Below are 15,052 nucleotides of genomic sequence, written 5' to 3' on the forward strand. Positions count from 1 at the left end.
CGTTTGACAAATGATGGGTGGTCCATAGATCATACATGCAAGTTTTTATAAACTAAAAATGGGATATTTATGTATCTTGAGGGTAAAAATCAAACAGAACACGTATCCACAGTTGAGAGGCGTGAGACCATATATGGTTATGAACCGTGACAGGGATGTACACCTCCGTCCCTCGGTGCATAATACTGATTTCTTAAGTTTCTCTTATATGTATGAATGTAGAAGAAGAAAACGTTCTCTCTGAAGGGATATGGAGAAGAACGATGAATATCTAATTTGAAAATCATAATCCCTATGTAATCGACTGATTACAGTGTTTTATGAATTCTAATTCGACCCCTCGTCAAATTAGAAATTAACTTATGGTATTTATATACATTTTACTCAGGGTCAATTTATAATTATTCTTCGTACAAAATCTATAGATAATTAGATTACTTCCCTTGATTTTTTTTAGTACAACAGGTTGGGTGAGAGATCTAATCACAACCTATTGATCAGAGATATATGTCAATTACGCTGAGTTATGACAGATCACTTCCTTGGTTTAATTAAAAATCAGAAAAAAATACACTAAATAATTACACGTGGCATAATATATTAAAAATTCCAACAAAATCAAATCAAGCAGTAATTGAACAAATTAAACTACCACTCCGAAGAAATCATATTTAAGTGATTTTGGCATATATATACTTTTGGTTGATTGGTAATTTAAATAGGATTCTAAAATTCTATATATCCATCAACTAGATATATATGAAAAGAAAGGAATATTCTTGGTAAAAAAGATCAAGTATAAATATATTAATGGAAGAACATGATCACTCTAGGCCATAAACTATATATGTGTGTAAAACCAAAGTTTTCTTTATTTAGCTAAATTTTAGATAATAAAAACGAAAAAAAAAACAAAATTCTAGTTTTGTTTTTATTATTAGCTAAAATTATTAAATACACTTTTAAATATAAATAATATAAAAGATAATAGGACTAGAAACACTTTGATGACTTTTTTTATATTCATTGTCCCAAATAGAACTATATGTGACACTTGTACTTTGATTGTTATTATAAATTCTCTCACTCCTCTCTCTAAAGCATATATTCAGAATTTTTTTAAAAAATAAATGACAAAACTAGTGTTGGTTTCAAAGTAATTAAAAAATAGGGTAGATAAATTGTAGGTATAGACTTTGATTTGCCCAAAGTCGCAGACGATAACTGCAATTTTATCGTAAATCACAGCCATTACTTGTAACTAATACTGAAATCGCGGTCATTCAGCCACGTGACGGGGCGTTTGTTCTTTTTTTATTGGCTGCGACTTGTTTGTTTTTTTTTTTGTTAAAAGTTGCAGCCTATACTTCCCTCCATTTCTTTTTTTTTTCAATTTTGAATTTAGAATTTGTAGTGCGACTTCCTATCAATATCCCTTTGTTTTTTTCTTTTTTTTTTGAATTTTTATTTTAAAAAACCAGAATTTTAAGAAAAAGACTATCATCTTAATTTTCTGAAAAATAGATCATGATTTACCTACAACATGGTGGACATATTCCTGTAATGCAATAATTATAAAACAAACAAAACTCTAATTATACATATCCCAAAATTTGAGTTTTGTTTTAAAGCCATGTATTTTGCAATGACATTTTAATCATCGAGTTGGTTTTAATATAATTTTAAACTTTTAGACTTTAAATAACATTTTAATCAAAATTTAAAATAAAATAACAAAAAAAAATTAATCTCATCCTAATTAAAGTTCGCAATATTAATAAAATAACAATATATAAATTAAAATATAAATAAATAAAATAAAATAATAAAAAGGTGAAATGTAGCGACTTCTAAAAATAAAAAATAAAAAGGTGAAAGTCTATACGCAACTTCCACTTAGTCATCTGCCACATCAAGACATGGAATTTGCAGGCATTGTACGCTAGTTTTGACTTTTATTTTGACCTAATCTATTTTTGTCAATACTTTTAAAAACCTAACTTACATTTGAATTTATTTATTTATATTACATTTATTTTGTAATTATTTTTAAACTAACATTATTTTTTAATTTATTTTTAAAAGTAGAATATTTTAAAACTTTGTCTCATAAATTCTCTATCAAATTATAATAAGATCATAAAAAATATTAGCAACCCAACAAAAACACCATTCACAAAAATAGAAATTCAAACTTATCAATATTCTTTGGAAAAAAAAGTTTGATCTTTTGTTATATCGGCAAACTTATTAAATAATAATACGCCTCTATCTAGCATCAATTCGATAACATATTATAATAGCAAATTCAAGTAGAGATATCCCGTGACGGATCTAGGAGTTTAAGCTATAAACATAATAAAAATTATCAATTTTAAACTGAATTTGATAATATGGATATTCATTTGCACCTTACATTTTGATAAATATGCTGTAATCTTCGTCTTAAACTTTAGAACATCTTGCAAACTTTACTCTTTGATATATTTTCATTTAAAAATTTGCTGAAAAAATTATTCTCACATACATATATTTGTAATTCGTATAAAATTAAGACAGTAGAGCTTAAAAAAAACATATATATAGTGTTTTTTTCTCTCTGTTTTTTGCCCTTTTAATTCTCTTTTCTTATTGGTCAGACATTATACATACATTAAGCAACTTTCCAACGAAAGAGAAAAAAAAAGAAAAAAACAACCATTATATATATAGATTCAAAATGAAAGTTCTAGAACAGCTTTCATAATAAACCAGTCCAAAGAAACCAAAATATTCTGGCTAGATGAACAACTTACATGTAATAGCCAAGGACATTTCTCATACATTTGAAACGTTCAATGTTTATTTAAGGAAGAAAAAAAAAAACATTCATACCATTCAATCATTCGGGTCTCTTTTATCAATATAATTTAAAGTTTAAATATTATGGTGGTTCCGGTATTTTAACTTCAGTTGATCCACGTAGTTTTAAAATGTCTGATTGGATCCCTTTAATTTTAAAAAGAGACTACTTTAGTGCATTCATTTTCAATTTTATCTTAATTATCTCTATCATAATTATAGCATAACATTCCACTCGTTTATTAGATTTTTTTGAAATATAGCCATAATTTTATATTAAAAGATTTCCACGATATATTAAATTTGTATTAAAATTTTACAAATAATGATCAAATTTGTCACTTTTTAAAAGTACATCACTAAAGTAGACGTTCTAAGAATACAATGATCAAAATAGATAAAATTTGAAAGTACAGGAACTAACAAATCAACCTTTAAAAAGACAGGAATTAAAATAAATCAAAGCTAAAACTACAAAGACTTAAATAATATTTAAATCTATAATCTAGGGTTAAAGTAAACCTAAAGCCTCACTCTCTCACGTGCACCTTTCTTTTATCAAATCTCAGAGACATGGTCTAATCAAGAGGGATCGAGCGCTCTTGCACCAAAGAAGAACGGACCCCTCTTTCCTTTTTTTATTATTGGAAGGGGGACAACTTTCTCGCTTGTTGCTTGTATACTCCCGTGGGTCGGACGTCGAGAAGTCAGCTCGGTTTATGAACCCCTTTCCGATTCCCTCACCCAATCTCATGATTCAGCCATTACCCAGCTTACACGTGTACAACATTTTTGTGCTAAAATTTCCAAACCGTCAAAGTTGTTGGGGTTAAGTAATCCAATGTTAATTATGTATTTTCCTTGGCGTATTCCAATACTTTTCCTTGCAGATGTATCCACCCTCTCAATGACATAAGAAATTATTCAACATATGACCACCCATGGCATCATAACGTTCGATCTTTTAAGTACATATAAAACGTTTTAATGAGTTGAACCATGTTTAAAATTTACTTACCTCTAATAATTATTTGATACAGTTTTGAAATACAAATTTTATAAACTTCTTGTCTTACAAATCAATATTGTCAACCACATTATTCCAATCTCTCAAATAAAATAATAATAATAATATAAAAAACTATCCAAACATCATCACTCCACTAATATCTGTTCAAGTTTAAAATTTATATGCCCTTAATAACCGTTTGATATTTGTTCAAAATACAAACTTTAAATTTCTCCCTTGTACGTCTGTTGTATAGAACTATCAACCACATTGTTCTAACCCTTAAAACAAAATTTCAATTTAGTTTCTCCATTTGAATATAGGTTCGAAATCAATCTATCCTAAAAATTGTTTGATACAACCTCGAAATATAATTTTTAATTTCTTTACGAAATTGTTATTCCAGCCTCTCAAATAATATTTAAAAAAATACATATAGATAAATTAAAACGTAGAGAGAGAAAAAGAGAGATGGGTGGGATTGGGAAGAAACGGCATAAAAAGGAGAGTTGGTAGTTGCAAAACTGATAAACTGCCAAAATTCCCACTTGTCAATATTTCAAAAGAAAGCAGAAAAAGAAAAAACTCAGTCAAAAGAAGACGCTAAATCCAGTAGATTTATATCCCTTCTTCATTTTCCAACCACAATATAAACAAAAAAAGAGGAAAAAAAGAAAAAAAAAACTAGAGACAATTGATCAGTGGAGATCAAGAACTTAAATTTCATGGAAATGGAATCCGTAGTTGTGGAGCTAGAAGGAACTCTCTTGAAGAGCTCCGATATTTTCTCCTACTTCATGCTGGTGGCCTTTGAGGCCTCCGGTTTGATCCGGTTCGGGCTTCTGCTCTTCTCGTGGCCGCTCGTACGCCTTCTCGAGGTGGCGGGGTTGGAGGAGGCGGCGCTGAGGGTGGCGGTGTTTGTTGCGGTGGCTGGGGTTCGGAAGGCAGAGATCGAGGCGGTGTCGAGGGCGGTTCTGCCCAAGTTTTTTATGGAGGATGTGGATATGGATGGGTGGAGGGTGGTGAGCGGGTTCGAGCGGCGAGTGGTGGCGACGAGGCTGCCAAGGGTTATGGTGGAGCGGTTCGCAAAGGAGCATTTGCGAGCCGATGAGGTTATTGGGTGCAACCTCGGGTTTAATCGGTTAGGGTTTGCGACCGGGTTTGTGAAGGGAGGAATTGGTTGTGTTGGTGAAGAAATTTGTAAGGTTTTTAATTTGGGTAATGGTGGAAGTCGGCCTAGTATGGGTTTGGGAAGACCTTCCTCGTGTTCTTCGTTTTTGGGTCTTTGCAAGGTACGTTGTGAAATTTTTGCATGTCATTTTTGCTTAATTAGCTTCCTAATTAATCATATTTCATTTGGTTAAATCTAAAAAAAAACTAATTAAATGTTAACATTTTCAGAAAGAAAGTGATCATGAGTTGATATTCAATACAAAGGATATGAAAAAGAAAAAAAGTTAAATCCATAACGGTGACTTGGGTTATATAGAAACTAGAAAAAAATGAGAGTGTTTTTAGCTTCGTGATTTGAAGCAATATAAGATTCAATTAAAATAGGGTTGTTTCAGCGTTTTTAAATATATGTTTGTAGCATATTTAGAATTGAATCTCACTTAAAAAAAATGTTTAGAAATATACTAAACTAGTATTACGTACAAACTAAATATTTGGTTAAACCTAAAATAATATTAATTAATTTATTAATGTATGCATTATAAATTTTGTATTATTATTATTTTACAAAATTATATATTTTATAATATATTATATTTTACATGTTTAGTTTCAACGAAGATAAAATGAATTTATAACTTGTATAATATATTTATCAAAATTTTTAATGTAATTATGCATTTTAGAGATTCAAATTCAGAATCTAAAAACAAAAAAAAAAACATTTCTTTTCAAAATTTTCATGACATGGATCATAGAATTCGAAAATAGTTTTAAAAAACAAACTATCAAGTATGTATTCACCGAATCTAAAAACAATAAATAGAATCTAAATTACGTACCAAACCGTCCCTAAAAAACCATATAATAAAAATAAAGTTAACCTAATTTCTAACCCATCCACGTCCAAGAGGGAGAGAGAAAAAAAACATTTCCCAAAATTTTGGAAGATTTATTAAAAAAACCATATAATAAAAAGTTAACCTAATTTCTATTCATTTCAAAGAAATAGGTTTTTATTTATTTATTTATTTTCTGACATGATTTGGTTTGAAACAATCTTCAGGAACAGCTGCACCCACCATTCACCGCCACCCAAATCCAAGACCGCCGCCACCAAGATCTCCGGCCGCTGCCGGTCATCTTCCACGACGGCCGCCTCGTGAACCGCCCAACTCCGGCCACCGCCCTCCTAATCCTCCTGTGGGTCCCTTTAGGCATAATTCTCGCCATCCTCCGAATTTCCATCGGCTTAATTTTACCAATGTGGGCCATCCCCTACGCCTCCCGCCTCTTCGGCGGCAAGGTCATCGTCAACGGCACTCCCCCGCCGCCGGTCTCCGGCTCCTCCGCCACCACCGCCGGCGTACTTTTCGTGTGCACCCACCGCACCCTGATGGACCCCGTCGTCCTCGCCACCGTGCTCCGCCGCAGAGTCCCCGCCGTGACCTACTCCATCTCCCGCCTCACCGAGATCCTCTCCCCAATCCCCACCGTCCGATTGACCCGGATCCGACATGTCGACGCGGAGAGAATCAAGCGCGAGCTGGGGAAAGGCGATTTAGTGGTGTGCCCCGAAGGAACGACATGTCGGGAGCCGTTTCTTTTGAGATTCAGCGCGCTTTTCGCGGAGTTGACCGACAGGATCGTTCCGGTGGCGATGAATTACCGGGTGGGGTTCTTTCACGCGACGACGGCCCGGGGATGGAAGGGGCTGGACCCGGTTTTCTTCTTCATGAACCCGCGGCCGGTCTACGAGGTGACCTTTCTGAACCAGCTGCCGGTCGAGGCCACGTGTTCGGCGGGGAAGAACCCGCATGAGGTGGCGAATTACGTGCAGAGGATTTTGGCGGCGGCTTTGGGTTTCGAGTGCACCAATTTTACGAGGAAAGATAAGTATAGAGTGTTGGCTGGGAACGATGGAACGGTGTCGTATGTGTCTTTCATGGATCAGGTCAAGAAGCTGCTGACTAAATCCAAGCCGTTCATTCAGCTGATGTGAGAATCAACGGTTCAGATTGGTCTGTTTTGTTAATTAGTTTTTCTTTTTTCTTTTCTTTTTTGGGTGTTTTTATTTCTGATTGGAATTTGTGAATTATTATTTTTGTCGAAATGTAAAATAAAATTTGAAGATTGGCTTTAATATGGTCGAATTCTTTATCTTTTATGTATGTATATATTAAGACTTTAGTTTTCAGGGTGGCTTTCACACCAAACAGAGCGACTCTTTAAATAATATATAATTTAGTCTGTTGTGTGAATTTCGTTTTATTTCATTTATAAAAATTTAATTTGAATTAGTTTCCTTTACTATACTAAAATATTAAATTTACGGTTCATATATGTTTTTAATAATGACACAGGTTTCTCAAAAAAAAAAATAGAATAATAATAATAATGACACAGGGGAAATATCACGAGAAATTTTACAGAGATAGGGAATTAAATAGGAGGCGAGAACGGTAAAACCTTCCTTTCTATGCCCCCACCTGTAAACATCGTCCCTAATGTAAATGGTTGGTTCCCATGAGAGACCAGGGATTTTTTTAAGAGAAAATGTTTACAATTATCTTGAGTTATTATAAGTATGAGATTTTTTAGGAGTTGTGTGGTGAAAGAAAATCTATACAATTTTTAGGCTCAAAATGATTCAGAAAAGCCAATTTACCATAAAGATAAATTTGTTATCCTTAATCCCTAATACTTAAAAAGGAACTTCCTAAAGTTTCTTCAAGATCTCACACTTAACTATACTTAACTTGTCTATAACAAAGTTGCAATTGTAAATATGACAAAAATATTTAGTAAAATTAGTCAAATAACAATCACATTTAGATTTTTCAAATATAACATTTTTTTATAAAAGAAAAACAGAGATCCAATTTTAAAACGACAATTTTATCCGAATGATATACATTTGTAATTATATATCTATAATATATCTGTAATATGTTTGACTACTGAATATATTATTGATATGAATGTTTGATATACTATTGATATGGGTATCTGACATATTGATATAAGTGAAAATATGCTATATTTGAAAATTAAAAAATAGATGACATATTTTGAAATATATAAAATATTTTTGCTACCCATTGCAATTTCCGAAAAAAGGCGAAGTAATACAAAATATCTCTAACACATCATTGGTTTGAATTTTACCCCTAATGTTTTACAAATTTCAAAATTTAATTCTACATCAAATATATTTTAATTGAATTTTCTTAAGAAAACTATCAATTAGTAACTTCCATCAAAGTGTCTCGTGAAAATCAAGAGATTGCAATTTGTCGTGGGGGAAAATCGTGATGCCACGTGAGGACAGAGAATCGTCCACGTAAGTCGCAACCGACATGTCGATTCTGATATGTCTGATCTGCCATCCGACACAAGTAACTGTCGGTTGGGAGATTTGTCGAATCCCAAACCTATAAATAGAGGGCACCATTTCTACACCAGGTATCGAATTTCTCCTCGAACTTTCTTGAGTCCGAGATGTTTACTGACTTGAGCGTCGAAGAGTTTACTCTCATCCGTAGCATGCCAAGTCGACGAGTTTTTGTGTCCGTCGACCTTGACTAGGTCTGACCTTGTCCCAATTTTTGCAGAAACATAGTTTAAATAAAAATTATAAAGCACGGTACTTTCTCTTAAACTAATGACAATTATGATAGTTTTTATCAGGTTAAATACTATGGATTGTAGATGTGATTTTCATGTTTACTTGGACTGTCACGAGATCTCAACTTATCTGAAAAGCGTATATACTCTACACGGGTGTACTTAAGCAAATTAAATTGCATCTAATATGTGATCTACAACATCAAATGGTCTATAATCACCCATATACCAAAAAAATTGAAGGTTAGAGTCTACGGACCACTACAAAATGAGGAAGGAATGAGACAAATCACAAATTTGAGACCACAAAATCATATCTCTTAAATACTATTCTAATCAACAACATATCATATAATCAAAGACGTGGTTTAATTTTGAATGGTAATTTTAAACCATGACTTAGGTAAATTAGGTTCAGCAATTTATCTCCTTTATTTTTGCCACTTAGTTTCAAAATTATATTATCTTGTGAGATAAATATTTTTTAAAATAGAATCCTTTAACACAAAAGAATATTCAAGCATTTTTAATCATATCCAAACAATATGCTTTGTAAGGTTCCAAATGATATTTTTTGGGGGGGAGAAAAACAGAGACCTAACTTTGGAAATTAAAGAAAGAGATTCTGATGACAACAACTTTTATGGTCAAAGCCATAATTGTAGCTCTGAAAATAATAAATTGAAGCTTGAAAGAAAGTGATGACTTTGAGAATAGCTTTTTAGAAGCACATTCCTCAATATATATTGCAAATACTTCCAAAAAGAAATATTTCCACATCACCCTCTCCATTTTTATTTTTTTGCAACTCCAATTATTGTTACACATTAATTACCACAACTCATTTGATTCCCATACCCCTAAATTCTGCATTCTGCATTCTGTTTCATTTTCCCTTCTGTACCATTCTTCTAGGTTCTCGATAAATTTAAAAAATATATATATAAGAAGTAGTTATAACAAACATTTATTGTTTCTCATCCTCCAGGATAGGAGAAGAATAATATTTAAGATTCTACGGGTCTCCTCCCTACCACTATTAAAAAATTAACAAAAGAGAAATAAATAAATAGAGAAAATATATTTTTTAAAAAAATAAGTAGTTATCAATTTTTAATATTAATAAATATTGAAAATACTTTTTTTCATACATACACTGGTGACAATTATAACTAAACTAAGCTAATAACTTCTAAAAGGGCGTTAATAAAGATATCCGGGAAGGATCTAGATTTTTAAAAAAAGTTTAACAACTTCTTAGTTTTATTAAAAATAGGAAATATATATATATATATATATATATTTTTTAGTATTTCACTCTTCTATTAGTTAGAAAAAGATGGATATTGACGGATAAGTATGGATATCTATCTAAATCGTTATATGCCTTATTCAAATGATAGTTAATAGTTTTAGTAAATAACATTAATTAATGAATATGATTATGATTCAAGAAAATATTTAATAAATAATATAAAAAAAATCATTTCATTTCGCTTGATTTGTATTAGTACGTAAATGAGTTTTTAAATATTAAAATTTCTTAACTCAAGCCGTTTCTTAAAAAAGTTGTTAATTGAAAGTCGGTTAAAATTATTACAATTTTTATTAATATATATATTTGAACATGTGACCATGAATTTTGTTGATGTGTATCTCAAATTGAATCATATCACATGTCAACTAGCATATATTCGAGTAAAACTTCTATATGTTTGAATAGATTAATAAAACAGTAAATTAATGTTATATAAATTTATTTTATACATTAAGCAAAACATTTATAATTTTATTAAAGGTTAAAAACACTCCGATCTTTGTATTTTCATTCAAGTAACAATTTAGTCTCTCTAGTTTAAAGTCGATAAATATTTAATCTCTATAGTAAAAAATTCTATTAATTTTATTAAGTTTTTTATATATGTAGATCGATAAATCAAGGAGAGACCACATATATTTATAAATTATAAAAACAAAATAATTATATGATAAAAATTGACATTTAATTTTGATAAGATTTTTCATAGTTAGAACAAATTGTTATAAATTTTAAACTATAAGAATTAAATACAAAGACGAAATCGTTACAAATTAAAACTTGAGGACTAAATCACTATTTTAGTGAAAGTTGAAAGACTAATTAGAATTTTCGACCCCTTTCAATAATTAAGTTGGATTTTTTTACCCCTGACTCGTGACCCCTCAATATATTTTTTTTTCGCTTTTTGTACTTGTGTAAAGACTAAAATACCCTCACATTTTTTTTTTCTAACTCCATGTTTCTCCTAACTTTTCTTTTTAACTTTTTTTTTTCAATTTATCTTTTCCATTTTGATAAAATCGGTAAAAATTTTAGAAATTCATAAAAGAAAAATTATAAGTGAATTAATGTCCATCTTCTTGATTTTTTTTTTCAATTACAAACCTAATACGTAAAAAATCTAACGTTTTAATTTGATTTTTTTTGTTTTCAATTACGAACTTAATATATAAAAAATCTAACTTTTTAATTTGAAGAATTAATTATGAATTGAAAAAAAATACCTTGAATTTAATTAAAAATAAATGCCCAAATATATATTAAAAAAAGTGGAATTACATGCAATTCCGAGTCCACAATAGCATGCAATCCCAGTTTTTCTTATTTTATTTTAATATGGCCATTTATTCTTGACCCTCCTAATTAAATTTTGATTATGCTTTTAGGATATGTAGTAACTATCAATTTTTTAAACTTTTTAATCATGTTTCGATGATTTAAGTATCCCCTCACTTAGATGTGATATCAGTTCATCCATGTACCCCTCATCTCTACTCAAGCGTCACATTCCCATCAGCTTCCGTTTGGTTTGTCCTGGAACCACATCGTACTAGATGGGGTTATACCATTTGTAACGCCTAAGGCCTAGGATTTGGACAAGGATTCAGAATCAGAATTCGACACCTAATTGCCTCGACATTTCATTGCGACCTGACTGTGCCACCGTTTCTATCTAAGCTACTCAGAAGAGCAAAGACTATCCCTATAGACCAACACAAATTAAAAAGTTTGGATTTTTTCACATTAGATTTAAATGGGGAAGAAAATGTAAGGTTTAAGGTGGGAGGTTGGTGGAGGACCAAAATTTTGGAGAATTTTACTTTTTTTTTAAAAAAGGGAATGTTTTGGAAATTTTTCATTGGACAGTGAGAATGGGTCAAAAATTAAAATAGAAAGGGTCAAACGTCCAAATAAAATAAAATTAAATATATCAAAATTCCAAATTTCTCAAGTTCGAGTACGAAACGTGTTTTTTACCATTATAGAGAAGGTTAAAGGACCATTTGGTAAATTTATCCTTAAATTTAAACGTTATAATTAGTTAAAGAAAAAAACAAGAAAAATTTTGTTTTATTTATTTATTTCAATGATATCCAATTCCTCCACGCGTTGAAAAGTTAAAATTCGAAGCGGCAAACGGCTGGTCAGTCGGCGAAGCACGCAGCATTTCCGTCCATCTTTCGCATCTTAACGCCGAATCAAACTCCGTTAAGATCTAACGAACAGTATTCCACCACGTGTCGAGAAGGCAAAAGCGTTGATAACACGCTAACGGAGACGACGCGGTTTTACCGTTTAGAGCCTCTCCATTATAATCTGTACTTTTGATTTCCACTTTTCTTTACATTCCCAAATCCTCGTCGTTCGGAACCCGAACGAACCACTTGTTTCCTTCTCCAAGCTTTCCCACCCCAATTTCGTTGGCCCCACAGTTTCTAGGGTTTCATAATTTTTCAAATTCACACTCCTCATAATCCCACCCCCCAATTCCTTCTCTTTTTTTCTTGTTTCGTCTGTTGTTTCTCTTCAGTTTTTAGGTTCTGTACGGGCATTTTGATCGTTTTTTCCTTTTTGGTTGTTGTTGTTGTTGTTGTTTGGATCGTTTTCTGGTGTTGGGAGGTTTAGAATTTTGTGGGATTCTTCGATTAGGGGGATTGCTGGTTGATTGGATTTAATTTCGTTGATGTCGTCGATGGCGGCGGCGTCTTCCTATTGGTGCTACCGATGCAGTCGCTTTGTTAGGGTTTCGAATCAGGACTCTGTTGTGTGCCCCGATTGTAATAGTGGGTTTGTGGAGCAGATCGAGCATCCGTCGAGGTTGGTGAACGTGGAAGCAGCACCGCGGAGGAGGTTTCCCGCTGCGGCGATGTACATGATTGGCCACCGCTCGAATTCGGGGCAGAATTTGGGATCTGGGCTTCGGAGATCTCGTAGAAATGGAGGGGATCGCTCGCAGTTCAATCCTGTGATTGTTCTTCGTGGGCCGTCTGATGGGAGTGAAGGTGGAGAAAGTCGTCGGTTCGAGCTTTATTACGATGATGGTGGTGGTTCTGGCCTCAGACCTTTGCCTCCGAGCATGTCCGAATTCTTATTAGGGTCCGGATTTGATAGGCTTCTGGAGCAACTTTCTCAGATTGAAATGAACGGTATTGGGCGGTTTGAGAACCCGCCGGCATCGAAGGCTGCGATTGAATCAATGCCCACTATTCAAATCTGCGAGAATCATTTGGAAACTGAGTCACACTGCGCTGTTTGCAAAGAAGCATTCGAACTGGGAAACGAAGCACGGGAGATGCCCTGTAAGCATATTTACCATTCTGATTGCATTCTACCTTGGCTTTCGATTAGAAATTCTTGCCCGGTGTGTCGTCATGAATTGCCGTCAGATAATCAAAATTCTCCGGATGCTGCTGAGAGTGGCGAAAATGGGGGGCCAGTGACCTCAAATGGGGAGGAGAATGTGGGCTTAACCATTTGGAGGCTACCTGGGGGCGGGTTTGCCGTGGGGAGGTTTCATGGGGGCAGGAGGGGTGGGGAGCGAGAGCTCCCTGTTGTTTACACTGAGGTGGATGGTGGTTTTACCAATGGTGGCGTGCCTAGAAGGGTTTCATTTGCTTCAAGAGGCAGAGGGAGAGAGAGAGGCGGGTGGAGCCGTATTCTTCGCAATTTGTTTGCTTGCTTCGGTGGATCAATGAGGTCCACGGCATCTACTTCAAGCTCTCCTACTGATTCTGGTCCTTCAAGGAGTAGTAGACCACTCCCACATTTCAATACGGAGCCAAGACAACGGCGGACATGGTCTATGGAGGTTAACAGTGGGACAATGAGCTGGTGATTTGGGAATGTCATTGTTAGCAAGGCTAATTACGAGAAGTTCTCGCTGGGATGGGAACTGAGAGAGGCAGGCTTATTTATTGCTGTAAATAGCAGAATTTCAATTTCGGGTGGGAATGGGGCAGTTATCCCAGCTTTATATTGATAAAAGGCAGAAGGTTTCTCAAGCGAAGAAAGGTTTTTTTCTTTTTGGGTGCTTTAGAAAAGTGATATTGCAATAGAAATGTGGGAAATAAATGCAGTCTTTCGTAAGCAGATAAAAAAGAGGTGCCTCCTACTGCATAAGAAAGCTATGGAGAATACAAAGTTGATGTTTAAGTGCTTGAAGTTGCTTTTGTAGAGCAAGGTGCGTGATCCTATTAATATAGTCTGTTAGAAACCAGTTTCACAGGTGGAGCCTAGAGCACCTGCAATTCGTATCATTACAATATCTATTATCAAGTATTGACTACTTAAATATGTTGTTAGGCTCAGTTTTTTAAAATGATCCGTAATTTTAAAGAAATATGTGAGCTCTTGTGAGGCATGTGGATGAATGTTGCATCAGCTTAGTTACTTGCTTTGACTATTGTTTTTCACGCCTTATGCTTGTAATGGTGTATATTTCTAGAAATAAATTGCATTATTGCGTTTGTACTGAAGAACTTGCTGTTAAGCAGTGTTGATATCTCTCCTATTGGCCTCTTCTATGTCCACACTATTGAACTGCGGTTTAAATTCGTAGTTCTTCATGTTTTGTTAGTCTGTTAGTCTGTTATCTTAGAATCATTATGATTAGGTTTAGATTCATATTAACTGAACTGAGATGTAGACTTACTCTTCTATCTGCCGAAGCGTCCTTCCTAGGTGCGATCGAGATAGACTTGGTCCGCTTAGATGGACTGGTTTAAGAGGGTGTTTATAATCTGTTGTAGTGTCTATTAGAGAAGCTTATGGAGATTGATGATTAGGTTATTTGAGCTAGAGTTCTTAAGTATAATGCTGGTTCAGTACCTTCCGGCTCTGGCTTGGGTCTGTGAAGAAGTGAACTATTCTCAATGAGACGAGCAGTTAACCTTTACCCTGGAGAGGGAAAGAAAAGAAAGGAACACATGCATTTGACTTCATCTCCCAAATTTTTAACCTTTGTTGGATAAGAGGAAGAGGAAATTTTCTTGAAATAGTTCGGCATCATATCTGATTGGATTGATACTGAAATTAAGTTGCGAAAGTAGATGCTGGAATTTTAAACTTTTCTTCTCTGGAAA

The 15,052-nt window shown here is 33.5% G+C and overlaps 2 protein-coding genes across 2 annotated transcripts; both read left to right on the top strand.

Annotated features, from left to right (window-relative positions):
- Positions 1–4,393: 4,393 nt before the first annotated feature.
- Positions 4,394–7,243, top strand: LOC111010131 (glycerol-3-phosphate acyltransferase 5-like). The gene is made up of 2 exons (XM_022283466.2): positions 4,394–5,142; positions 6,090–7,243. The coding sequence occupies exons 1-2, from the start codon at positions 4,576–4,578 to the stop codon at positions 7,023–7,025; spliced, it is 1,503 nt and encodes a 500-aa protein (XP_022139158.2). The 5' UTR covers positions 4,394–4,575; the 3' UTR covers positions 7,026–7,243.
- A 5,061-nt stretch (positions 7,244–12,304) lies between these two features.
- On the top strand, positions 12,305–14,500 carry LOC111009972 (putative E3 ubiquitin-protein ligase RHC2A). Its single transcript, XM_022283213.2, has one exon. It carries the CDS (start codon positions 12,655–12,657, stop codon positions 13,804–13,806), a length of 1,152 nt encoding a protein of 383 aa, XP_022138905.1. The 5' UTR covers positions 12,305–12,654; the 3' UTR covers positions 13,807–14,500.
- The last annotated feature ends 552 nt before the right edge of the window (positions 14,501–15,052 follow it).

The sequence above is a fragment of the Momordica charantia genome (genome assembly GCF_013281855.1).
Source record: "Momordica charantia cultivar OHB3-1 chromosome 9 unlocalized genomic scaffold, Mcharantia_2.0 BLBB01000009.1, whole genome shotgun sequence".
Classification (NCBI taxonomy): Eukaryota; Viridiplantae; Streptophyta; class Magnoliopsida; order Cucurbitales; family Cucurbitaceae; genus Momordica; species Momordica charantia.

Excerpts from the sequence above, each read along its gene's own strand:
- LOC111010131 (XM_022283466.2), top strand. The coding sequence starts at position 4,576 with ATGGAAATGGAATCCGTAGTTGTGGAGCTAGAAGGAACTCTCTTGAAG. Across the intron at positions 5,143-6,089 it reads CGTTTTTGGGTCTTTGCAAG|GAACAGCTGCACCCACCATT; the intron begins GTACGTTGTGAA and ends AACAATCTTCAG.
- LOC111009972 (XM_022283213.2), top strand. The coding sequence starts at position 12,655 with ATGTCGTCGATGGCGGCGGCGTCTTCCTATTGGTGCTACCGATGCAGT.